Source organism: Phanerochaete carnosa (genome assembly GCF_000300595.1).
Source record: "Phanerochaete carnosa HHB-10118-sp unplaced genomic scaffold PHACAscaffold_3, whole genome shotgun sequence".
NCBI classification, from domain to species: Eukaryota; Fungi; Basidiomycota; class Agaricomycetes; order Polyporales; family Phanerochaetaceae; genus Phanerochaete; species Phanerochaete carnosa.
In genome coordinates, this window is record NW_006767630.1 from 855,379 (window position 1) to 879,345 (window position 23,967).

A 23,967-nucleotide genomic window follows, 5' to 3' on the forward strand; every position below is an offset into this window, starting at 1 on the left:
ATCGTGGAACTCGTGCCACCAATTCCTAATGTAAGCTTTAAATATCTGAGTCTTCAGCTATGCAATTTATCCAACTGTGCTCCCACAGGGGTATGCTCCTTTGAATCCCGTGAGCAACTGGACGCTTACGGAAGTCTATCGCATAGCTGTAAACCACTCGGTATTGTGGACTACGTACTCGCCCTCGTCGGGTTCTTCCAGACCGCCCGTAAGCATTGAGCGTCTGATTGAATTCCACGAGCTCACCGACTTTTACACGAAAGTTTTTGCCGCTTTGCGCGTTTTCGCGATTTGTAACAGGAGCTATGTCTGGTCGTTGCCTGTGTTCGCACTAAACATGGTACCATTCGGGATAAACTTGGTGCGTGTCACCTCTACTGGAGCTCCGTGTGGCCGTCGTTTTTTATTGACGCTTGTGTGCAGACGTACTATGCGACATCGAAATACGGGTACATCGTGGAGCCCCTTGTCGGTCCAACATGCACCTTGGAGACGCCGTTCTCTGCACGGACATTCAGCATGTATGCGCACAAATCTTTCTGCTGCAGTCTCGGGATACTGAAGTTTTTCTATACAGACGTAAGTCATGTCGTCAACTTGAATGCCTTTCAATGTGCCCAGGACGCTGACATCGCCTACTCACAGTTGTGTACATTACCCGCGGCTCGCTCATCCTCGCCGACGTGATAGTGCTCACCTTGACCTGGATCAAGACGTTCGGATTCTGGAGGCAAGCGCGCCGTGCTAACGTCGGAACGTCGCTGACGACGTGTCTGCTGCGCGACGGTCAGTGTCTTTTCATGCACCATTGCACTCATCGTTGCTGAAATCTTGCTGCCCACGCAGGGACCATCTACTTCTTGTGAGTGCAATAAGAAAGTCACCCGTCCAATGGGGTCGTTTACAGAAGAAAACAATTTCAGAGTCTTACTAGCGATAAACATCGCTCAGCTGCTGACCGCTAATTCTTCTGGGGTATGTCTCAAACATGAGAACATGGATGGATGGCTAATGTCGTACAAAGGATGTGGTGCCCCTAACTCCGTTCGTTGCTACCCTCGTATGTCCCTATTTTCTGTTCGTCCTCTCAAGCCCCAATGCTCATGAGCTGTGTACGCAGCCCTCGGTGCTCATCAATCGCTTCATAATCAACCTACGTACGGCCGATTCCGAGGCGTCGGGGTCCTCTTACGGTGGTGATGAACAGCGTGGACTGTCGACATTGCAATTTCAAAGAGGGCCGACGACTCGGAATTTCCTGGGGAATATTGGGGAGTCGTTGCAGGATGGCTGGAGTGACGGATTCCAAGGGAATGGCTCAGCAGAAGGGGACGATGCGGATCCTCGAGAGAGCTACACGGAAAGCTGAACTGCGCACACGGGACAGTGCCTGACCGTCTCTGACTGTGTCGTTTCGTGAAGTAGAATTATGGTATCGGAACGCTTCGGTGAAGTGGCAGCATCTCAGATCGCCTACCCTCAAATCAGTCACGGTGTTACTATTAGATACATCCCACTCACGTCTTTCATGTCCTCACGATGGTGGAGATCGCCGAAGGGTTCAACGGCAAACTTCCGAGTCGGCCTGTCTCGTTGTCGTTGAGGGTGATGATTTAAGGGCACGCTGATGTTGCACACGATACTGGGAGGCGCTACAGTTTCTGGGATGCGACCTGTAGATACCGGCTGCGGTAATTACGACGGAAAACGCTCCTCAGTCAAATTTACCATGTTAAAGGTCATCATTTGCGCGTCCTCGACTGCGAGAAATGTGCCGCTGTAAGAAAAACATCAGGGTGGTGCAGACGGTCGAGTAGATCGCACTCAAGGCGCACACAGAGTGCCAAGCACCTTCACCAGCTGCTACCAGCGCAGACAACCGTACTGCTAAAGGGGCCGTTTTGCCATGACGCAACAAGCAGGCCAATGGTGAGACAGAGAGGCCCTGCTGTCGCCCTCGGCGGCGGCCATCAGCAGAGAATTCTGGTGTCAGGCATGATAGCTTACGCTTCGACATCGACATTGGACCTAACGAAGTTGCATCAGAGAGCCCGTCTTGCCAGCCTTACTGACCCTAGCCGTACACAAGTATGTCGACCTTCCGTAGATTCGACCCCATATCGCTTTACATACCGTCGAGCATGCTCCCCGACGCTGACGTGACCAGAACACCTTCCTGTTTCGGATGGTAAACTGATAAGCGCCCTTCCCCGCAGTATCGACCGCCGCCGCTGCCCGCCGTGGCTCAGAGTACCGAAACCCAAAAGTCTTGGCTGTGTCTCTGATACTCGATGCATAGCCTTTGCGACGTGCATTCGGACCCGACACCTCTTCACGGGTGCAATGTGAAACAGACCAGCCCTTCGTTTCACGCTCCCGCGCGCATCGACCAGTGTCTCGTTGGTATCGGCCAATGGGCGCACACGCACCCTGACCAAGTTAATAACCTCGTTCAGTTCCAAACTATATAGTACATCACAGGATTCGACACTTCGGGGGTTACAGATCAAGGGGAAGGCATATGGAAGGCGGTTGACAGGCGCGAGAGGCGGGGGACAAGTACAGAAGAAAATCAAGGATGGGGCATAGATCAATCTCACATGTGAACACCAGGCGCGAGAAAAAATCAGACATATGAGCCGAAGAGAAGCACAGGATATATTCTAGGGAGCCGTCGCAAGCCAGGGGCATGGAGCATTCATGAAACATGTCACTCCAACAAGACAAGAGGCGTGTCCATGCAGCCCGCTTGCTACAGCAGAACGGTCCACACGATATCCGTGGCCATTGGGCACGCAAACAGCAACTGAGGTCCCTGTTTGTGGCCAAAAAGCACAGCGGATAGCGTCGGAGGTGGGGGATGAAGAAGCAAGAGACGACGCGATGAGAAAGATAACGGAACACGAGACGAGAAACCGGGCAGACGTTTGGCGGGTGACGGTCCAATGGAAGCACGATGCCACGGACGTCTGCGCGTGGCGACAATGAGACGATGAAGGGTATACCAGGGACGAAGTGGGCCTGCAATTTCTAGCCGGGAAGCTTATTAGACATTTCTGGTGTTATTATATTAACTTAATAGTGTCTTACATAAAATACCCTGTCATGAGAGTATCTAGACAGAGGGTACCATGTGCCCATCATTCCCAGAGCCCGCGCCAGGGAGGTCGTAGGACGGCTGGCCCGCGGTGGTTTGAAATCCGTTGGTCGCATTGCCGTGTGCCTCGACGCCGTTGGTTCCATTGGTTCCGTTTGTCCCGTTGGCCTCGTTCGTAGCCGTCTTCCCTTTCGCCGGACTCTCGCCGGTCTTCGCACGCGCCTTCTTCTTGCCCTTGCTGACGGACTCGGCGCCGCTCTCGTGGCCAGCCCGGGGCGACTTCGTGTTTGCGTCTGCGGGCGGGGGCGAGATGACGGCGGGCGGGGCTGCGTAGGGGACCGGCGGCGCGTGCGCGTACGGAGTGTACTGCGGGTAGACCGCAGGGTGCAGAGGGAAGTAGGTCTGGTGCATCGGGTGCGTGTTGCCGTTCGTAGAACCTTCGCCGTGAGATGGGCCATCGTGAGGCGGGGGAGCGAAGGCTGCGTGGGGATAGTAATAGGGGTAGTAAGCCTCAGGTGGCGGTGGTGCCGCGTATGGTGCTGAGACCGCACTGGCTTCTCCTTCTCCAGCGGCACTAGGGCTAGCGGGGATGCCTGCCGTAAGTTGTCAATCACGGACGTCAATACACGTTCTATACGAGCTACCAGAATCTGCACCTTCGCCATTGGCCGGCTTGGCCTTGCGCTTATAAGGTCCTCGCTTGATTCCTTTCTTGCGCTCCTTCCTCTGCCCGTCGACGCAGCTGTCTGCCAGACCGTACTTTTGGCAGCGCTCGCAGGGCCTGCTGTCGTCGCAGCGTTTGCAGGCGGCGGCGCAGTTCGTGCACTGCCGTTGTCATGGGTATGGACGAATGGCTATGGACGAGCGCGCTGACTCACCGCCATCTTGACTTGCTTGCGCTTGGGGCGTGACGCTACGGTAGAAACTTGCGGAGGCGCAGGATACGGCGGGTAGGGAAGCACTGGCGGATGAGTGAATCAGCGCGGGCAAGTGTCAGGTGCGCGAATTTAATCAAACCTTGGCCTGGCGGCGGCGGTGCATAGGCGTACACCATGCCAGGCATCATGCCAGGGTGCGGCGGAATCATAATGTACTGCTGTGGGGGAGGGGCACCATTCGCGGCGCCGTTGAGGTCATGGTTGGCGTCGGGGATGGGGGCAAACGCGTAGAACGGCGGCGGGTATGCGCCCGGGGGCAACGGCGCATAATGGGCACTGTACGGAGGCGGGTAGGGAGCGATGGCTTGAGGAGGCTGGGGATGGGTGGGCTGCTCTGGCGGTGACCTTGCGCCCTCGCTAGCCATGACCTGTCGGGCTGCGGGGAAAAAGGGGCGAAATGTTGGGGCCTTGGGGGGCGCGGAAGACGTATTTCGAGGCGAGACCTAGAGACATAGCGATGGCGCAGTGGATGCAGGGGAGCGAGTGAGCGAACGAGGAGGAATGGATGAGGACTCGGAGTAGTGGCGGAGAACGAGAAGAGGTGCTCACTCCGACTCAGATAATGACCGTCCGAAAGGTCGCCGCTCAGACTTGCGCTCGCTTCACCTCCTTCTTGATTTGGGCAATCCGAGTAAGCTGCTATCCCACGCACCAGGGCTTGGGTATCCTCCCGACAATGCCACAGGTCTCGACTGTCGGTGAGTTGGCGGACAGAGCTGAGCAGTGCGGAAGAGTTTGATGCGGCAGTGAGAAAACAGGCACGTGCTGCCCAAACAAAGCTGCGGGCGCTCCCCGCGCCTCCAGTGCCACCACCGAGCGCGAACGCGACCAGCATCGGCCCTGCTGATAAAAGACCGCTGCGAGGTTAGGTCGCTGATGAACTCGTGAGTAGCTTCCGATACAGGACGCCGTGTGAGCTAGCGTCCAATCCTTCGCGCTTCTCCGATTGAACGCCCGGCACGCCTTTGTTCCCTGCGGTTGTGCTCGTGCAATGTAGGCAACGAGCTAGGCTCTGTCTATCACCGCCATCGTCGCTCGAGAGGTAGCACTGGCTTTCAATGAGCCACTGCAGCCCTCGTACAGCCGGAAGGCCGTCCAGCGGCTTGCCTGATACAGACGCCAGAACCAGCTTCCCCGTGCTTCTGTATTGAACGCGGTGGCCATCTATCCATCGTTGCCTGGTCACAGGCATCAGTAGAAACGCCCCGCCAGATCCGTGTAGCGAAATTTCAAAGCCCCTCTACACATGCTCCCCTTCAGCTTCAGGGCCCCGCGCCAGAGAGAGAGCGCGCCGAGCATTCCGCATTCCGCTGCAGACACCGCCAAGGCAAGCTTATCAGCTCGTCTGTAAGTGATTGTGAGGCCGTGTGTATCATCGACCCAGGTCGCGGGCCTGGGCTCTATGTACCTGGCGATCTGCTTCCCATGATCACGGATATAGGCCGCCCTCAAAGGCCCAGAGGTATCCGAAGCATAGAATATATTAGGCGAGTTAGGGTATAAAAGTAACCGAGCTCTACTGCTACAAATCCAACGTGACAGAGAAACTCCTTGCCCCGAGAACCCCGCGAAAACTGTGCGAAGCGCCAGATTCAATACTAGAATGCTACCGTCGCGGACAAGCCGCCGCTCTCGCATTCGCTCCTCCCGGGATGAACCGGCCATCCTCCAAGCTCTTGATGACAATGATGCACCAGTCCTGACAGTTAAACTCGCCGACCACATGAGCCGTGTTATGCTCGTTGATCATCTCCGCCGCGGCCTCACAGTACTCCTGCATCATGCCGTTCACGCCGTCGCGTATGTCCCCGAGGTACAGTCGGCCCTCATACGCCTGGCTGCCACGCGCACCCTTGAGCTGGATGCCCCGGCAGACGCGGAAGAAGAACTGCCCTGTGCCCCAGCCGTTGCCCTCGATCTGTGCCCCAGTCGCTCAGTACCAACTTCGCCGACGCGTAAGAGGACGGAGGATGCTGCTTACTTGGTAGATAGTTCCTGGTGCCTCTTCGTCCGTGTCGTAAGTTACAAACAACGACCAGTGCTTCGGCCCCAAGGGGCTCTGCGCGCGGTACCATACCAGCCATAAGTGGTTGGTCATGACAGTGAGTACTTCTTACCGGAACGCGTCAGCACCATGCCGGCGGTGGTTCACAGGCCGGAGACACCTACCTTGCGGTACGACAGCATGAGCTGCTACCAATAAGTCGAGTACAAAGTCAAGCCCGAAATAGTAAGCGTAGAATGTTCGGCGAGTCGATGTTCTGGCGGGCAGCAGGTTAAATAGCGGCCTGACGCTTTGGTGCGACACGGCTTCGAGGATGTCTGAAATTACCCCGCACTGACGAACGTCGCCGCGTTGCCACAAGCTTGCTGAGCCCTGATGTCATCGGACACAGACGTCCCCCGGCGGGCTAACGACAGCCCCCCCGATTGCTGATCTGCCATTGGCTATGCGCGTGTGTTGCGCATCTGCTGTGTTGCCCCGGAACATACCACGCGGTGCGGCCGCTTGCTGCATCAAATGGCCCATGGAAAAATGAGACCCTGTGCAGCCGTTTTGCTCTTCAGAGTTTGATTTCTTTCCTTCCTCGCGTCGTCATCGTGCCACGAGGCCGACTAGGCTGTGATAGCTCGAGGAAATACGGCGAACGATCGAGAAATCGATATGGCGGTGTCTTGACGAGATGGCGCAGTGCTGCTGCTAGACGGGGATCCCCGCCGAAACACGCGCTTGGAAATTCGCAGGTCGGCTTCCCGCCACGACGTTCATGCGTGCACGACGCGCGAAGCTTCCTGGGCTCGTACGTCTGCGCATCTATGGAACGCGAAAAGCGTGTGGTGGCGGACTGCCTTCCCTTCGCGCTGCCTCTTATATGAGAGACGAGCAGCTCGGCTGTGGAGTGGGGCATCAGCGAAGGCCACCTCCGTGGTACGCTCTTCCTGCTCGCTTCGCGAAGTGGCCACCGACGGGGCGTTGCGCACAGAAGGCGCTGTGGAGCGAACACAGGCGCAATTCTATAGTCGAGCGGGGCAGAACCCCACCCGCGCAAACAATGGTCACCAACAGCCTCCAACTGCCACATGCGCGTCGAGGGGGGTATGTACTCACGATCAACCGGTCGTCGTCCCAGACTTTGGCGCGTTTCGTTCCTACCAGGGCTGCTGACGCGCCGGAGAGCTCAGGTTTGAGTTTTTGCCTGCGATCACGCAGGCTTCTTCACAGAGTGCGTGCCAGAGGACGTCAGCCCTGGCACGGACGCTGTAGGGCTGGACGCAACGCGCTCCTACCAGTTTTAGACGACCCCACTCTTTGTGGCGACCGTGTTCCAGTACCCACCGACAATCGGCACGACACATCGGGCCTCGCAGCCCCACAACGCCTGCCGGCTCCAACGGTATGTCATAGCGGAGCGCCATCAAGCCGACGGCACACGGATCACCCAAGCGCCGTGGAGACTTCAAGCTCAAGCTCGAAGTCCGAGGGCAGCTCCAAACCCTCGAGGCCTCGACAGGCATGTTGAGCACTCACACGGACATCAGCTAAGTTAATTTGCGTAATATTGCTAGCAGGATGTTATTCTCCCCAGCGGTAATTACATTGGGTCGCGGTACAACAGCGATATATCTATCATACAATATATAATGTATACAATGACACTATATAGGTTCTGGTGGAAGATCGGGTGGATAGAGTTTGTAAGTATAAAATGAGGAGTGATCAATGCCCGTCATCGTCGGCTGCCAGGTGCTTCAGTCAATTTATCCCAACGAGACGTTGCCTCGCTCCCAACAAGGTGCAGAGAACAACGTCTGACGTGCCAATGCAGTATTCGCACGATTCCAAGAACGCTTCTGTTCCATTAGGGAACGGTGGCGTTGGCATAGAAATCCCCATGGACACCTGTAGGACATTTCCGTCCACCAGGGGAGTCCGGAGGTAGCCGGGACGCTTCTCGATGGTGTGGTGTGGATGCGGCGACGATACTTGAGCGTTGAAGGTTGTGGATATGGGCTGAGCACGCGCAGAGAAGCTCTCAGCAGACGTCGCGTGAGGATAATGTCGCACGTACCTGGACGATCGTCCAGTGCAGATCTCCAGACGACTCGTCTGGCGAGGGCCCAACATAGATATCCACCAGGACTGGCTTCTCTCCAAGTCGATCCTCTACTATCCTCGCTTCCGCAGCCGACCGCAGCTCCAGCAGTAGCCGCTGTCTCGCGATCTTGCGTGTTATGAGGACTGCAGCAAATCCGCCGATGACGAGGCCTCCGCACAGCACGGCGAGGGGGATAATCTCAGGGCTAGGGACTGAGTTCGACATGGCATCCGGAGAGTGGCAGGACGCTGTGAGGTCGAATGCAGTGGACGTCAGGGGGGAAATGTGGGATCTACGGCTTACACCACAGCATGTAGTTTGATGCCGACGGGGAAACGGCGGACCGGCACGAGTCTGTCGCACGCCTGTGAACATTTCCGCGAAAAGCCGTTTGGTGCCTTTGCTGGCGCCAGCGTATCATGCTACGGAACGGTTTCACGAGCGTGTCCTCCGAGATACTGCGGCCATTGATCAATGCGCAGCTGGGAAGCGAGACAGGGACGCTGAGCGAGCGCTGACTTGGCGACGCCACCGGCGAGTGAGGACAAAGGGGTGTCGGATGAGAATAGGAGGCAAACCACTCCCTCGGTTGACCCGGGAAGCGCGTCAAATGACGCGCCCCTCTCGGAAGTTCCCGAATATGGCGCTGGGGATCAAGCGCTCACGAGCGTGACTTCTGGTTTGCTCCCACTCTTACGCTTTACAACGCAGCTTGTCTCTTTTCTTAAAACATCTTCAGTGATATCGGTGTGTAAACTAAGGTCGTTGTACTTGATCCTTACAAACCCTATCACAGAGATGACCGAACTCGAGGATGCAGAACAGACACAGCTCCTGGCGTCCATAGCTACATGGGAGAGACAGATCGCGGCAGCGAAGCGGCGTCTCAACGAGCTTAGACCAATCGGAAAGCTGCCCTCCGAGTTGCTCTGCGAGGTGTTTATGCATCGGTCTGCTGATTGGCGCGTGGGAGATCGCACCTGGATTGAAGTTTCGCGCGTCTGCTATCGCTGGCGCGAAGCTGCGCTCAACTATCCGGCACTTTGGGGCCAGATTATGCCGCACACGTACAAGTGGACACGAGAGCTGCTGCTCCGTTCCGAGCAATCTGCGTTGGACGTCGCCACCTCCGACTATCGTGCAGCTGATAAAAAAGACATCATTGTCCTCCTCCGCCAATTGCATCGCTTGCGCTCTATAGACTGGAGCCTCTACTACGAGATTAACGCCCCTGATCTCCCCAGAGTTGCACCTTTCCTGCGTTCGGTCGCCCTTTGTGATCGTGAGGTCCGTGGACATGGGCCATCTGCTACTCCCTTCGACAACATCGAGGCTCCGCTCTTGACGCATTTGGAGATCGTCTGTATACCAGTCTCGTGGACAAGCAGACTCTTCCGACCCACTCTGACACATTTGAAATTCTGTGTGTACTATGAAGGCCCTCGGCCCATCGACATCAGTATGCTCGAGGTACTCGGCCTTCTACAGACCATGCCTCAATTACAATCGCTCGAACTCGCGGATGCTCTACCTGATTCCGGCACAGCTGGCATTGGAGCGAACGTACACGTTCGTTTTCCTCAGCTGTGCTTCCTGAGAGTTAAGGAACGTGCATCGATTATACGCTACTTCCTCGAACATATCTCGTTCTCCAAAGACATCGATATCTCGATCGAATTCTCCAATTTTCAACTTGACCGCGAGAACATGGAACAGAGCATGCGTTTGCTCGCATCCTTGTTTGCATCAGATGCCCATTCGAAGGATGTTATGCGACCTCTGCGGTCGCTTTCTCATTCTCGCCACGCCGCCAAAGCTTGGACCAGGAATCAAGAACTTGACAATTTGTTTTCACCGTACCTCGACCGTACCGCCGCATCCAGGCCATTTCACCACGATCGTCGTGCCCTCGCAGTGCGTGCGCCAGCCTTGATGCCCGACAGCTGCCCAACGCTCTTCGAAATGTTCTGTCGCTCTCTCCCCTTGGCGGAGGTGAGATCAGCCTACATCGACATGGAATGGATGAACAACTGCCCTTGGCAGAACATATACGAGAGCATGCCCCATATCTGCGAGCTCGGTGTCGCTGGCCGTGAGACAGACCACACGTTCCTCATCGAGTCGCTCGCTACCGCATCAACGACAACCGACGCGCTCCGTCCGCTGCATTGTGACTTGCCGGTATACATGTTTCCAGAGCTGCAGGTGCTCTCCCTTCATAGGCTGTACTTATTAGATGATGGCCCGTGCTTGACAAACGTGTGCGGCTCACCTCAAAGACGGTCTGCAGAAGCGGGCCTATAGGATTTGCTCTCATCAATGAAGGCGTCTGGGAGGTCGTGTGCGTCGCGGTCGTGGGGGTAGGAGTACAAGGTGGAGGACAGAGGGGGGAGAGCGAGCCCAGGCTCCTCAGGTTGGGGGCAGTGGTTCCAAGTAAAGCGCTTGGGCATGCGAGATTTCAGATTATGGTTTGTCGCTGGCGTCACCAATTTCGTTACCGGCCCCGCGAACCACGTGCGTCCGCCGCCCGCAAGCCGCCGGCAGAGGCGATAAGGATTCTCACGCCATAAACTCCCTTGGTGAGATTCTGCCAAGTGCTTGGATGGAGTAGCACCTCTGGCGGAGGAGTAGCTAGAACAAGAGACAATACTAATACCTTTGAACAGTCTACACCCTCTCCAGCATGAATTTATCACTTGTAATGATAGAGTTGTCGGAGCAAGCCGGCCTTGGCAGTGACCCGAGGTGCTCAAAATCTTTCAACGACCCGTAGGCGACATCAGAAGAAGAATATTATCTATTTCAGATGAGCTATATCGTAACGGCGCGACTGCGATCTTCTGTGGACAACATAGAGGTGGAGTCTCGGCACGTTGTGTGGTGATCGCAGCAAGTTGTTTGAGGGTGTGCTCCTTGTAGGAGCTCAAAACAAGTTGCAGATTCGTGAACAATGTAAAGAAGGCGTATACAGCAGACTCAGCGTGTCGCAGCGGACCGGCAGGGCATGTTACGAAGAGGCCTCGTGTATCAGAATTACCTGCCAAACGCACGCACGCCAAAGTCAGGCTCTGGAACAATCTCGTGGTTGTTCTGTATGTATCGATATCATCGTCTTGTTACCTCGTTCACGCTCGCATCCTTTTATCTAGAACGTAACCCACACCCGCGATCATGCAATCGTGCTTCGGTTCAGGTCCTTTAAATTTCGGCATACTCGATATCATACCCGTCGCAGGCTGCGAGTTACTAAGCCTACCAGCCACAGCCAAGATCAGTCCTGAAAAGATCAAAGTCGACAGAACTTTATACCTTACGCTGTCCCTTCCATAATTTATCACAGTACACCTCCTTCACTACGCCTTGGAATTTGTCCACATCTTGTTGGTATATACCGGTCCCATCGACCAAAGCCAGACGGCGGAGCTGGTATCCCGCGTCCCTGCGATCTCGGAGCATCTTTGCATACATGTCCATAAGACGAGGGCCTAGTGGGTTCACATAGTGGTGACTGGGACGGCGTGCTTACGTGCTCTCCCCCCGCAGTCAATATTGGAGGTATTCCTCCTATGTCTTGCAGGTTATATCCTTGCTAGGAGGGGCGTTCTGGACCGAGCGACACAAAAGGTACGTCTCTACCGTTCATTTACGTCGCGTCAGGACTGACGGCTCGCAGCAACTAAACAGGCTCAATGTATCCCTATTCACGCCATCTCTTCTATTCTCCAAAGTTGCCTTCTTCCTTTCACCATGTTAGTCTTCCTTCCCATCTGCCGCTATGTAGTGCCATGCTCAACAGTCATATTCACCCAGCGAAGCTCAGAGAGCTATGGATCATACCAATATTCTTCGTGGTCACAACGGCAATATCGATGACTGTGGCATGGGTGCTGGGGTTCACCTTCCGTCTTAAACGTTCCCAGAGGTATGTTTTGTTCTCCGCGCTCTCCGCGTGTCCGCCTCACGCCGCCACCGCAGGAGTTTCGCTGTGGCGGCTGCCATGTTCATGAATTCGAACTCGTTGCCCATCGCCCTTATGCAGAGTCTGGTTATCACCGTTCCGGGACTCAAATGGGGCGATGACGACAACGAGGACGCCATGGTTGGGCGAGCCCTCACCTACCTCGTACTTTATTCGACTCTTGGCATGGTGGTAAGTTTGATGGGCGTTCATACTTTGATGGAAGCGGAAATTTAGCTTATCTCCTCACAGGTCCGTTGGAGCTATGGAGTACGCCTGCTATCACAAGCAGATCCAGAAACTGCCCCTGAGCCTGAGGCAGGCGGACGTGAGAGCCCCCTGCTAGCCCAAGAAGAGACGGCATTCCCACCCTCGTCCGAGGAGTACCGTATCTTGCATCGAGACCAGGTCCAGTCCGATGATTCGAACAGTCGGACCGACGTTGAGAACCCAAGCATCCGTGTGGAAGATGCCGACAGAACGGGCTCGAACCGTCAATTCTTCTACTCCTTCCCGAACTCTCCGTACAGCAAGTCGCGTGCTTCCGTCTCGTCTGAGGATCAAACAGAGGTGGACGGTGACGACGTCCTCGAGTTCTCTGGCAGACGGCATGTCACGGAGCCCACTTCCTCTGTCTGGCAATCACGGCGGCGGCGCATGTGGCGGCGCATCGCCAAGACTTGGAAGTCTTTATATGGATTCATGACCGTGCCGCTCTGGGCCGCTCTGCTTTCGCTTATCGTCGCCTGCGTTCCGCCGCTCCAGCACACGCTCGAGGAACACGTGCAGCCTATCAAGGGCGCGCTGTCCCAGGCCGGCAACTGCTCCATCCCGCTGACGCTCGTCGTCCTTGGCGCGTACTTCTACAGCCCGCCAGACCCTCAGGAGGCCCGCCGCCGTGCCGCCCTTCCTCAGCATGGTGGCGGGCGCGGGCGCAGTGCTAGCACGACCTGGTCGCAGCTCTCGTTGGTCGACAACGTCCGGGAAATGTTCAAAATGAACAAGCGCTCTCCGAGCGAGGGCCCGTCTTCGAAGCCAGAGAAGCGTCCGGGAGAGACGAAGACGGTTGTCATCGCGGTGCTGTCTCGTATGATCATTACGCCTCTGCTGTTGCTGCCGGTTCTGGCGCTTTCGACGAGGTTCAACCTGCAGAAGGTTTTCGACGAGTGAGTCCTTGTCGCGTACCGAGCATGATGCGATGCTAACAAGCACTTCGTTCAGCCCCGTGTTCGTCGTCTCGAATGTCCTTCTCATTGCATCTCCCCCAGCTCTTACGCTTGCTCAAGTAAGTTATCTGCCATACGTATGGCGTGTGTGTACTTACAGACCCGCGTCGCAGATCACACAGGCAGCCTCCGGCGACGCCTTCGAACGTCTGATCAGCCGCACAATCTTCTGGTCATATTGCGTTATCACCCCGCCCTCGACAATCCTTATCGTGGTCATCGGGCTACTCCTTTCGAAGCTCTAGGTGGCCAGATCTTGTCGTCTCATCTTGTGGTGTCATCCCGGGTTTGTGGCCTTGGTCTCGTCATACATACCATCTTTCTCGCTTCTCCACACATCCTGCCCGTCTCCTATCACACACGACACATAACATACCTCACATCCTGATAGATTAATTCTGCTAAGTAGGATAGCAATGCACGTTACCATCATACCCCGAACTGGACAGTGCGTCGGCGTCCTCGCATCGGAATCTCGGTACCGGAGCGCCCAATCGCAGTCGGGATGAACGCTCGATCCACCTCATCTCCGCATACTGTAAGGCGGGTGCTCGATGCCATATCAAACTTGGTGAAATCGCTGCTGGGCCTGATATCCAAGCGTGCAGTTTGCCTTGCCGAACCGTCTTCCCGGTATGACATCGGTGGCCACTACTAGCTCGACTCACAGCTGGGTTCGAATATGCATGTGTGCCGTATAGCCTGCTCAACGTTATTAGTGCGCAAACTGGAGAAGAAGATGCTGAGCCATCTGTCGTTGCTGCCCCGGTCGGCATTTGCAGGCACGCTCTGACCAAGTACCTTGCCTCAGCTGACCACTATTTTAATTCAGCCAACCTCGTCAGCCGCCCCTGACTCCTCTAAATCCTGTGGATCAGCCATGATGGTAAATGGAGGCGGAACGCCGTTCCAAGATTTCCTGGCTAGAATTCGTAGTGACCCATAATACGATGAGTGATATCGACGAATCCTTAGCTGTTGGTCAGGGGAACCAGTGCCTTGACAAGTATCGAGGAAGTGAGCGGCAAATACATCCAATGACACAAGCTGAAGGCGGGTGGCTCGAGACATACCGCTCAATTAAAATCATCCAAGGTCATAAGTTTCGAGTCGCGTAAGTTACGAATGCTACTATCTACGTGACATAGACCATACTTCATGGTAATATTTGGCGTCAGTTCATGCTTCTGCACTGGCCTCGCCATGGCTTGTCTCGCCAACTTCTGCGGAGCTATCCTCTTCGTACCCGGGTTCATCGTCATCCCAGCCACTCTGAAGCATCCCATCCATATTGCCCAGCCGGTCCACGGGTCTTCTGAGCTGCGGCTCTGGCTGTCTCTGTTGCCAATCATTGACGTGTACAGAGTAATCCGGCGCTTCAGTGCCGACTGTCCGCAAGTTGATCATGAAACGATTGATGAGAATCGGAGGCTGTGTGGCTAGTCTATGAACATCGACAAAGAGGACAACACGGAGAGAGCGCACCAGCATCGTGATAAACCCGGATAGCAGCGATGCACCCTTAAGAACGACGTCAGCCATCGGCCACGCAATCATATGGTGGACGTACCGCAGAGGAGTTATAGGTGAGCAGCTGAGCCACGTTGACCGCTAGAAGCACTCTGTTTTATTGCAATCCGTGAGAAATCCTCTCTGCTAGATGGCTTTGGCGCCGTGCTTACATGAAATAGATCGTTCCTGCGTCGGTAGCTACATTTTAGCAGAGACAAATGCGACGATGCATGAAGGGCCACTGACCATCGCGCAGCAAACACACCGTCAACGGCATCTTGACGTCGATACCACGAGCGCGCCACCAATTTCCGAATGTCTTGATCCAGGTCAGGACAAGCACGATCAAGTCAGCGAGAATAAGTGAGCCGCGGGTGGTATAAACGACTGTGGGCGAGCGACATCAGTGTTTCTGGCGTAGTAAACGCTACGTTTGCAAGACATACATCTGTTATGTGGAGATTTAATATACCGAAACAGCAGAGGTAAGGTGCGTTTACCCACATGTTAGTTGTTCGCTCGGAAAATGGGTATTCCGACGTGCATATCACGCCGAGGAGTGGATACACGATGACGATATACTTTGACATCGCCGCGCCAATCTGCACCGAAGCGTCAACCAGGACACATAGAGTTCAAGAGAAGGTGGCACGCACCAAGTTCGTCACGAATGGCGCCATGCTCAACACAAACACCGGCAGTGACCAGACGTAGCTCTTACTCCAGATTGCATAGACGCGCAGGGCGGCGAAGACTAGCGTATACAATGTCAGTGGGCATCTCGGACTCAGGCAGGCTGCGTGAGGCGTACTTGCAGTTTGTACAAACCCAATGAGGATGAGTATCTCGCTCAGGACACCAATTGGAGTGCAGCTATTTGTCATGTTCTGGTCAGCGATCTATTGCACAGAGGCTTCAAAGAGACTGGACTCACTTCTGTAAGTGTCGTCCAGTAATTCACGCAGTCAACGACATTCAAGCTCACTTTCGGGGTGTACGGCACAAGTTGCAGGATGATCGAAACGAGTACACACCATCGTACCGAGCCAAGGAGTACAGCGCGTGCAGTAACAGGTCTTTTCCAGACGATGTTAACTTCATCACCGATAGTAATCAATAACTCGTAGATGACTAAGCCTGGATGGTAGATACTGTGAGCAGTGAAATGGGAAATAGACGACGATGTACTTGCACGTGGTGGCTGCGGTAGTGTAGTTTTCTGCGATGCTGAAAGTCGAAAATATGAGCATTGGCCCATCAAGTGCGATAAAGGACAACACTCACAGCTGCGAGTACGCTTGAACAAGAGCCTGGTTCGACTGTGCAGACATATTCAAGAACAAAATAGACAGGAGGAGAGAGCTGTGGTAAGAGTAGGCCATCGCTTGGATGGCTTATAAACTACTCGGCGGGTCTTCTAGAGACAATGCTGTGGACGCTTTCATCACGCAACATCCATGTTATGGCCGCTTCTATCACGCAACAATTTCGCCAGTGGCTTTCTGTGAAGGCTGCGAAGAGTACCCGAAAGTCTCAGCAGTGGTGGCTCGCCAATAGACCCAGATTGAATTGCGATGGAAGCCGTATTAGGGCCCAGAAGGAGTACCCCTTAAGGCAGTGGAAGAGTGAATGTCATGCTTAAGATCTGCAAAGAAATGAGACTTCCATCACATCTACGTCACCGCCAGTCCGTGATACTTACCGCGATTAGAGCACGGCAAGTACCCAATCCCGACATACATGATCAGATGGCTGTGAACAGTATCAGGAACTCTGGCAATCCTTTGTGGCACAAATGGCAAGCCTTCAAGCCTTCCTGATCTCTATACCCCGAAGTATGGGTAATAGCACCGGCTGCGGAAATCACAGCGCGGGCGAGCCTGGGGAAAGCCTCATCATCTGGAAGAGGAAGTCACGTTCTGTATTGGGAAGGCGCTCCGCTCTGCAATTTTTAATTCGCAGCGGGCGTGCTCAGTATGTGCGGCAGATAATATGAATGAGCTAAGGAGCGATACGTACTTTGAATGATGTGTTTGGCATGAGACGAAAAGAGACGGCGCAGGGCCAATCTCTTATGCCGCGGACGTGCGATGTTTCGTACAAGCGTTATAGCGCCCCTCCCTCGATCAACATTCATGATCCCAGTGAACAAGCAGGCAGCATGATCTCGCTGTGTCCAAGCGTCAATCCCAGCCCCTAAACACATACATACCTTCGACCTCCTTTCCTCGACATAGCACCTGCCAACCAGCCACTGCCCTGAGAAGCCTTCCTCGGCACTTGGATTGGGCCGACAGCTTCAGCCCCGGAACCATTGGATCCCAGCTGTTCCTTCGACAGTACTAAATGACGGTCTGTACTCCCCGGCTATGCGATGTGATGATGCCTTGCCGGTGTTAATGGTGGAGTTATTGGGGCTGTACGCCTAGGCCTGTCGGTGGTACTAGATCCAGAGCGATCTTTTCTCTTTCAGAGCAAGCATCCTTGTTTTTTCAACATTGACGACGCACTGGTAAGGTGCTGGCGACGTTTAGAAGATGCTGCTCGCAATAACAAGATATTGAGAGCTCAATTCTGCCGCAGCCTTCGGGTAGGCGAGGTCTTATCTCGTCACATTCCTCCCCACTCCAGGGGCTAGCTGCAAGACTGACGGCCAGTATATTAAGACGTCGTCCAGAGCCCATAAAATCCTGCGAGACGTGGTGCCTGGGCTTTCAGATATGCTATAGCTGCTGTCGAGATAGAGCATAGCGACCGAAAAGTGTCGTCGTCTTCCAGGGGAGCGAGCGAGAACTTGTCATTTTACGACAGCGGAGTTGCACCTTGAACTAATAACCATCTCCAACGGCACATACTGCGGTGTAGAGGGCCTGAATACAAGGAGCGTAATAAGTCCACGCGAAAATATCCTCAGGCTTTGAACGGGCTCGAAACTTACGTCGTGTGTACGCTCCGCGTCGCTAAATTGAATTGCGTAATAAATCGACACAGTATCGTGCTATTAGCAGAAATAAATTTACTAAAGGTTTCTCGTTAGCCAGATAAGCACCAGCCGGCAGCAAAGTGTAGTACGAAGGGCGCGTAGTCGTACGCGCGCACGAACGCCGTAGCACACGTGACGCGTGATATTTGTCCGAATCAAATATCGCCTCTGGAAATTTCTGCTTAGCGCCGCTCCTACGAAAGCGAGCCGCGTTCTCCACCCGAAAGTCCAACCTTTTCCTCACTTTTTCACTTTTTCATCGTTCTTCGCCACCGTACACGACAACGACGACAATGTCTGCTATTCGTGCTCTCCGCCAGGTTGCCGGCCCCTCTAGCCGCATGCTCGCTGCCCGTGGCAGCGCGCACACGTTCGCACGTGCTGCGCTCCCTGCGTTCCGCACGTCCGTCGCCGCGCCTGCGTCCCGAGCATTCTCTGTCTCAGCGAGGAGATTTGGTGAAGGTGCTAGTAAGTACTTTTGTCTCTGTCTGCTTGCGGCAAAGCGTGTGCTGAACGAGTGCTGCCGCAGCCGATGTGACGCTCTCACAAAAGCTCACGGAGGAGCTGCAATACGAGAAAGAGGCTGCGTCGTCTGCTGAGCCTGACTTTTTGAAGAACTTCAAGGAGCAGGGTGTCTGGAAGGTGCGTCGAGCTGTGATGCTGTCGAGCGGAACGTGTTCTCATCTCGGTGTAGGTTGAGGATGTCGCTGGGAACGACGAGGTCACACTGGCTCGCAAGTTTGGCAACGAGACGTACGTCCCTGGATTCACTGGAAGACGTCCGCGAAAGCTGACACAAATCTTGCAGCATCCGTCTGATGTTCTCCATCGCCGACATCCAGGCCCAGGAGGAGGCCGAGTTTGAGGAACTCGAGGAAGGCGAGGAGACGTCTGAGGACCAGCCCACGCATTCGTACCCGATCCGGTGTTCATTCGCGATCACGAAAGACTCCGTACCGGGTGCGCTGACAATTGACGCGATGTGCCAGGACGGGAGCTTCGTCACCGACAACATCTCGTTCTACGCCGATGCGCAGGTTGGCACTGAGCTGACCGCTGAGGCGGACTGGAAGCGTCGCGGCCTGTTTATTGGCCCGCAGGTGAGTGCCTCGTTGGCACCCGCAGACCATGGTGGGGAGGTCATGCTGAACGATCTTTTAGTTCGACACGCTCGACGTTTCTGTGCAGGAGGAGTTTGAAAAGTTCCTGCAGGAACGTGGCATCAACGATGCTCTTGCTGTCTTCATTCCGGAGTACTCTGAGTACAAGGAGCAGAAAGTGCGTGCTTCTTATGTGCAGCTTGTGTTCCGCTTTGCTGACGTAGCGAGCAGGAGTACGTCAGCTGGCTTCAGAATGTAAAGAAGTTCGTCGAGGCCTAAAAGGCTAACGACGACGGCTTCTTTTCTCGCTGCCCAAAATTCGTATCGTATAACGACGCCATGTTCGCTACTTAATTGCTCTGGATAACACGTCACCGCTCTTGCTTTCGTTACAAGTAAGTAACTTGACCGTTGTTAAGGTGTGGACGCGGACCAAGGTACGCGGCTTCTCTGCGCGGGCTCTGACACCTGGCATGTGGCGTCCGTTCAACTTGCTGTGCTGACAACCTGTGCCGTGGATCTTCCTCCGCCGCTCAAGGTCACAGTGTGCCGCAGTTTTCGGCTCCTCATCTAATAAACCTTGACATCGGCCTATCGGCTTGCACGCTGGCGTTCGAAGGTGCCGCCTTGGTGTCACCCTGGGAAAAATGGATGCAGGAGTGCCGTGCCCGCCACTGTAGTTTGCACACTGCTGAGCTGCTCAAAGTCTCGCACGTCTTAGGGTGCAGGACTGCTGAGGGGGCAGATACACCTCTACATCATGAGGTTCAGTCGGCTGTAGTAGTGCACTGCTCTATCGTAGATCCCTGACATGTCCACATAGTTTCACATAGCGTGATGAAGTTGGCGTCGGTGTCCTCGTGAGAGCTGCATTGTCAGCTGCATTAGAGAGCAAGGGGATGACGAAGTTATAGATTCCGAGCTCTCCGGGTCTTCCGGTCTACTCATCTTGGGCGTCTCGGGAGTGTGCCGCGCGCGCCAGTCTCGTCCGGACACGATTCGGACACGTCGCCCACCAGATTAGCGCAATCGGGCAGGTTCGCTGACATTCTCGCGGGCCCTCGACGCAGCTCGGGCTGACAAGCACTTGCTCAGCCGTCCCACTACGCCTGCGCGCACCGACATGTCCGCGCCAGCGTGGCACTTCCGCAGGCCCTCCCTATAAGACCAGTCTAATCTGCCACCACCTCTCCCCAGGTCGAAGCCGTCGTATCAAGTTGTCTGCTCTCGTAGCAAACCCTCGCATCCGCAACCAAGCTAGCACTTGAAATCTGACCGTCTTCGCGATGTCGAGCCCCATTGCCATCCCCCGCACCGCATCCTCCTCGTCCCTCTCCTCTTCGGGAAGCCACTCCGGTGTCTACGTCCCGGTCCACAAGCGGCGCGACATCAATGCCTCACCCGCCTCGCCCACGTCGCGGTCGATTTCCCCGACGCCGTCTGGCACGTCAGAGTCCTGGCGCGAGCACAAGCCCTCTAAGGCGCCGACCGCTGCCTTCCGCAGCAAGAGGCAGCACAGGAAGACCCCTTCCAATGCGTCTGTCCCAGATCGTGAGTGGACTTTTCATATTTACTTTCATTCCCAGAAGCTGACGCTCTATAGATCCACATGACAACAACAACGGCAGCAACAGCATTGCCGATATACCCAAGCAATCAACGATACCCAAGCGCACTCCGCTTCCCAACACGTACTCTATCCACACCCTTCTCAGCCTGTCCTCGGCCCCTGCGGAACTCGCCCCCGAGAAGCTCGCATCGCTGCGCGACCTCACGACCTACACCGTTACTGCGCAGGCAGACAAGCCCGCTCAGCGCCGCCGCCGCACCGGCCGCCAGGGCAAGAAGACACCACAGCTCCCCGCCGTCGTACTCCAGACGGCGGACGTCGAGGTGCGGCGGAAGCGCAACGGCCACGGTCACGGCGCCTGGGGCTGGCACACGTACACGTCCGTCGAAGCGGTCCAGACCCACCAACACGACCTTGAGACGGACTGGCGGCACGCGCCGCACGCCGTCTTCGGCGTCATCGCCTAGTCATCACTGGCTTTCGCAAGGATCATGAGCTGGAATGGGTTAGTAACGGAGAAGGGGGTGTGGAGATGCAAACGCTTTCGACATGAATGACATGACTCGACGACTCAACGCTATGTGCTGCTAATGCTGTATTGCTAATTCTCACACAACACTCAATAATCGCTACGTGTAGCCATAACATTTGATCTGGACGCGAGTGAGCGGAACATGGAAAGGGCCTGACGTGGATGGTAAGAAGGCTCAGGCTTGACACGCAGGTCCCCTGCAGCAGAGCGCTTCGGCACCTCTGCACTCGGCATGCTGCGCGCATAAGCACTTGACGTCGGGCAAACTGTCCGCCAGGTCCACCTTTCGAAGATCGAGCCGCGGATCCGACGAGGGCGAGCGGCCGCCGTGTGTTTGCGCTGTGCCGAGAGGATCGTGGCGTTCGGCCAGCAGGCCGACTATACTAACCCTCCGCCGGCGTCACGCAGCCGCTGGGCACCGTTGAAGCCAGCTGCGGAGGTGAATGATGACTCTGTTCTATTTCCATGCGTGGTAGACAGAGCAGCAGCTGCACGTTATACTTCTACGAAAGTCAACAGAAACCTCCGAGCGCAGCTCATAGCTTTAGTCCCGTCCACCAGTCACAGTTTGGAGATTGTCGGCCATACCCCACCAAACTCTCCGACAACAGCAACCGCCTGCAAATATACAGCGTCTGAACCAAATACCAAAGTTGCAAGCTGGCGATATGGTGCCATATGTCTACGCACAAGGACTAGGTTAAGACCGAGCACCTTGGCGGGAAAACAAGCAAGCCCTCAGCTTACGCTGCTTCAAACATGCCCAGGGAGCATCACCAAGCTGTGTCGTTCCTAGCAATGTCCTCAATGTACAGCCAAGCGTAGAGAGACGCTCTGCTGAGCCCAGCCACGATCTAACGTGTCTGACGGACATCTTGCGTCCTAAGGATCTTCGGGGGGAGGGGAGCTCTGGCGGCAGAAGACGCGGCATCCTTCTGCAGCGGCTCCTCCGCGGGCTTCAGGGAGTGAGCGGTGCACTGGTTACAGTAACATCCATTAGGCGCACGCTCGATTATAAACAGACGGACAGAGACAGAGACTGTCATTGGTGCATTTATGGGTCTTGAAGCTAGAGCGCACTCGGTCACGATTGTAAGTCTCTGTTTCTGATCACAATGTAAGACACTGACTCTTTACATCGCCAGATATCGCTGGGCGGCAGCGCGGTATGCGACGCCGTGATCTCAGTAACGATGGCATACCTGGTTCGAATGTCTATCCTTCGTTATGAAGTAGTTTTGGTACTGATTGTGCCTCTAACTTACGTACAGGGGCACTCACATCCCGGAGACCCGCGCAATTATCACTCGGATCGTCCACCTCGTAATCAGAACTGGTGTCCTAACCTGTGAGCCTTTCATCTAGCATGTTCGTACGCACGTCTCATTCGGGCAGACCCGCCTTCTGCAGCGCTGTCCGCTATTCTCGTCGTCGCCCTCTACGTCGCGCTACCCTCGCGCGCCTATTACGCGCGCATCGGCGCGATCCATACAGCAACTCGCTCTTCGTGCCCTTTAACACGCGGATGCACATCCGCGGCGGGCGCAATTGGACCTCGTATTTCCATACTGGAGCCCCGGCCCGTGCTAGCGTGCGTTCCGCAGGTCATGCTGCGGCCGCAGTAGTGAGCTTGGGCGCGCCCGGCGGCGTGACGACTATGTCAAGCTTCGGCGGCGTGCATGTCCACGAGCAGGTGTGGGTACACGGGCGGGATGGAGATGAAGGGGCGAGTGAGTACTCAGCTGTCTGTCGCCTTTCGATCGATGCTCACGCCGCTCTTGAGCGGTGCAGACCTCGAGTCCGGGGGAGAACGCCGTCGTTTTCGATCTCGCTAACTGGGTCAAATATTCATTGGTGACATTTTCATCTTGTATATATAGCATTTTTATGGGATCCATTGACTATATGAGAGTATCAACCTCCAACAGCCTGGCGTCTCATAACGACACTCACCGGAAAGCTCTCGCGCCGACCAGGCGCGATGAAAAACAGAGCACCTGTCCCAAGATCTGCGTCTGCGAGCGGATTCCGTGACACTCGCATTCAGGAATGAAAGCGATAACCGAGTCAGCCCGAGTCCCCAAGGACTGACATAAAATAACAAAAGGCTACCAAAAAGGCGGTCTTGAACATGCCACAGCATTGCCCGGCGGCATCCCATACTGCTCAAACGGGCCAACAAGCTTCTCAAGGGAGTACTTGTCATGTTTCTCGGTGATCAGGCCTCCACCCTGCACGCTTGTATTCCAAGGCACCTCCTCGCCCATCTGGACGTCGCTCAGGTACCGCGCCACGCCGTCCTTGCTGCACTAATCAAAGTTGACGGATACTGCCCCGTCGGTACACAGCAGCACGCTCGGCTCGCGGAAGTCTCTGAATGCGAGACCGTGCTCGTGAAGAGTGACCCTCACGAATGTCTATAGCAATTCGCTTCTCATGCTCTTCAACTTCACGCGGATAGACATCCGCCGTGGGTTCAACTGGCCCTCGCGTGCCTGTCCTGGCCTCACGAGCCGTGCTGCCAGACGCAATGGTGGATGGGTGCGCCCGGCGCCGTGCCCGGCTACGAGCAGGTATGGGAGCCCACGGATGAGGTAGAGACAAGGAGCGAGTGAGCGCTTGGCTGCCCGCTACCTTTCGACTGGTACTCATGCCGAGGCTGCAGTGATGTTATAGATGCTGACACCGGCGGAGAAGGCTGTCGTTCTCAATCTAGAAGGTGGTTAGGTTGAACGTTCACCAGAAACGATAATGTTACGCCTGCCCGCCAACGTTGTTTCATATCTAGTACATTTATAAACATCACAAGTATCACGATACGGAAATATATATTTAGCAACCCAAAGGTTTTGTGTTACATCGGATGAAAGCATGGTTGCAAGACCAATGCGCAAAGGTAGCTTTGGCATGACCTAGTCATTCTTCGGGACGAACTCCCAGAACTGTGCATGAAC

The 23,967-nt window shown here is 55.2% G+C and overlaps 10 protein-coding genes across 10 annotated transcripts; 6 read left to right on the forward strand and 4 right to left on the reverse strand.

Annotated features, from left to right (window-relative positions):
* Positions 1-337: 337 nt before the first annotated feature.
* On the forward strand, positions 338-1,411 carry PHACADRAFT_206531 (uncharacterized protein; the record flags this gene model as incomplete). Its single annotated transcript, XM_007392933.1, has 8 exons — positions 338-361; positions 424-521; positions 578-591; positions 646-786; positions 847-862; positions 924-975; positions 1,025-1,060; positions 1,121-1,411. 8 exons carry the CDS (start codon positions 338-340, stop codon positions 1,367-1,369), a joined length of 630 nt encoding a protein of 209 aa, XP_007392995.1. The 3' UTR covers positions 1,370-1,411.
* A 1,117-nt stretch (positions 1,412-2,528) lies between these two features.
* Positions 2,529-4,194, reverse strand: PHACADRAFT_251386 (uncharacterized protein). Its single transcript, XM_007392934.1, has 4 exons — positions 3,976-4,194; positions 3,754-3,922; positions 3,091-3,690; positions 2,529-3,030 (listed from the first exon to the last, which is right to left on the reverse strand). Exons 1-3 carry the CDS (start codon positions 3,979-3,981, stop codon positions 3,116-3,118), a joined length of 750 nt encoding a protein of 249 aa, XP_007392996.1. The 5' UTR covers positions 3,982-4,194; the 3' UTR covers positions 2,529-3,030; positions 3,091-3,115.
* Positions 4,195-5,476: 1,282 nt separating this feature from the next.
* PHACADRAFT_138886 (uncharacterized protein) lies at positions 5,477-6,133 on the reverse strand (the record flags this gene model as incomplete). Its single annotated transcript, XM_007392935.1, has 2 exons — positions 5,477-5,953; positions 6,017-6,133. The coding sequence occupies 2 exons, from the start codon at positions 6,131-6,133 to the stop codon at positions 5,642-5,644; spliced, it is 429 nt and encodes a 142-aa protein (XP_007392997.1). The 3' UTR covers positions 5,477-5,641.
* Positions 6,134-7,611: 1,478 nt separating this feature from the next.
* PHACADRAFT_251391 (uncharacterized protein) lies at positions 7,612-8,380 on the reverse strand (the record flags this gene model as incomplete). Its single annotated transcript, XM_007392936.1, has 2 exons — positions 8,106-8,380; positions 7,612-8,047 (listed from the first exon to the last, which is right to left on the reverse strand). Coding segments are annotated over exons 1-2 (505 nt in total), but the record flags the coding sequence as incomplete, so codon positions are not given.
* Positions 8,381-8,915: 535 nt separating this feature from the next.
* PHACADRAFT_182134 (uncharacterized protein) lies at positions 8,916-10,436 on the forward strand (the record flags this gene model as incomplete). The annotated part of the gene is made up of 1 exon (XM_007392937.1): positions 8,916-10,436. Exon 1 carries the CDS (start codon positions 8,931-8,933, stop codon positions 10,434-10,436), a length of 1,506 nt encoding a protein of 501 aa, XP_007392999.1. The 5' UTR covers positions 8,916-8,930.
* An 867-nt stretch (positions 10,437-11,303) lies between these two features.
* On the forward strand, positions 11,304-13,924 carry PHACADRAFT_170886 (uncharacterized protein; the record flags this gene model as incomplete). Its single annotated transcript, XM_007392938.1, has 8 exons — positions 11,304-11,423; positions 11,676-11,756; positions 11,806-11,881; positions 11,943-12,054; positions 12,108-12,282; positions 12,343-13,256; positions 13,312-13,375; positions 13,430-13,924. The coding sequence occupies 8 exons, from the start codon at positions 11,304-11,306 to the stop codon at positions 13,559-13,561; spliced, it is 1,674 nt and encodes a 557-aa protein (XP_007393000.1). The 3' UTR covers positions 13,562-13,924.
* Positions 13,925-14,398: 474 nt separating this feature from the next.
* On the reverse strand, positions 14,399-17,788 carry PHACADRAFT_251412 (uncharacterized protein). The gene is made up of 15 exons (XM_007392939.1): positions 17,767-17,788; positions 17,339-17,698; positions 16,848-17,287; positions 16,633-16,770; positions 16,531-16,580; positions 16,113-16,473; positions 16,021-16,055; positions 15,814-15,965; positions 15,640-15,715; positions 15,485-15,582; positions 15,333-15,430; positions 15,275-15,276; positions 15,075-15,215; positions 14,802-14,936; positions 14,399-14,747 (listed from the first exon to the last, which is right to left on the reverse strand). Exons 6-14 carry the CDS (start codon positions 16,208-16,210, stop codon positions 14,851-14,853), a joined length of 786 nt encoding a protein of 261 aa, XP_007393001.1. The 5' UTR covers positions 16,211-16,473; positions 16,531-16,580; positions 16,633-16,770; positions 16,848-17,287; positions 17,339-17,698; positions 17,767-17,788; the 3' UTR covers positions 14,399-14,747; positions 14,802-14,850.
* A 249-nt stretch (positions 17,789-18,037) lies between these two features.
* On the forward strand, positions 18,038-19,304 carry PHACADRAFT_251414 (uncharacterized protein). Its single transcript, XM_007392940.1, has 6 exons — positions 18,038-18,279; positions 18,341-18,453; positions 18,506-18,564; positions 18,620-18,911; positions 18,973-19,089; positions 19,143-19,304. Exons 1-6 carry the CDS (start codon positions 18,105-18,107, stop codon positions 19,188-19,190), a joined length of 804 nt encoding a protein of 267 aa, XP_007393002.1. The 5' UTR covers positions 18,038-18,104; the 3' UTR covers positions 19,191-19,304.
* A 713-nt stretch (positions 19,305-20,017) lies between these two features.
* On the forward strand, positions 20,018-21,130 carry PHACADRAFT_251416 (uncharacterized protein). Its single transcript, XM_007392941.1, has 2 exons — positions 20,018-20,462; positions 20,515-21,130. The coding sequence occupies exons 1-2, from the start codon at positions 20,198-20,200 to the stop codon at positions 20,946-20,948; spliced, it is 699 nt and encodes a 232-aa protein (XP_007393003.1). The 5' UTR covers positions 20,018-20,197; the 3' UTR covers positions 20,949-21,130.
* Positions 21,131-21,772: 642 nt separating this feature from the next.
* Positions 21,773-22,848, forward strand: PHACADRAFT_192793 (uncharacterized protein; the record flags this gene model as incomplete). The annotated part of the gene is made up of 7 exons (XM_007392942.1): positions 21,773-21,834; positions 21,901-21,978; positions 22,036-22,105; positions 22,159-22,218; positions 22,285-22,361; positions 22,409-22,743; positions 22,805-22,848. The coding sequence occupies 7 exons, from the start codon at positions 21,773-21,775 to the stop codon at positions 22,846-22,848; spliced, it is 726 nt and encodes a 241-aa protein (XP_007393004.1).
* Between the last annotated feature and the right edge of the window lie 1,119 nt (positions 22,849-23,967).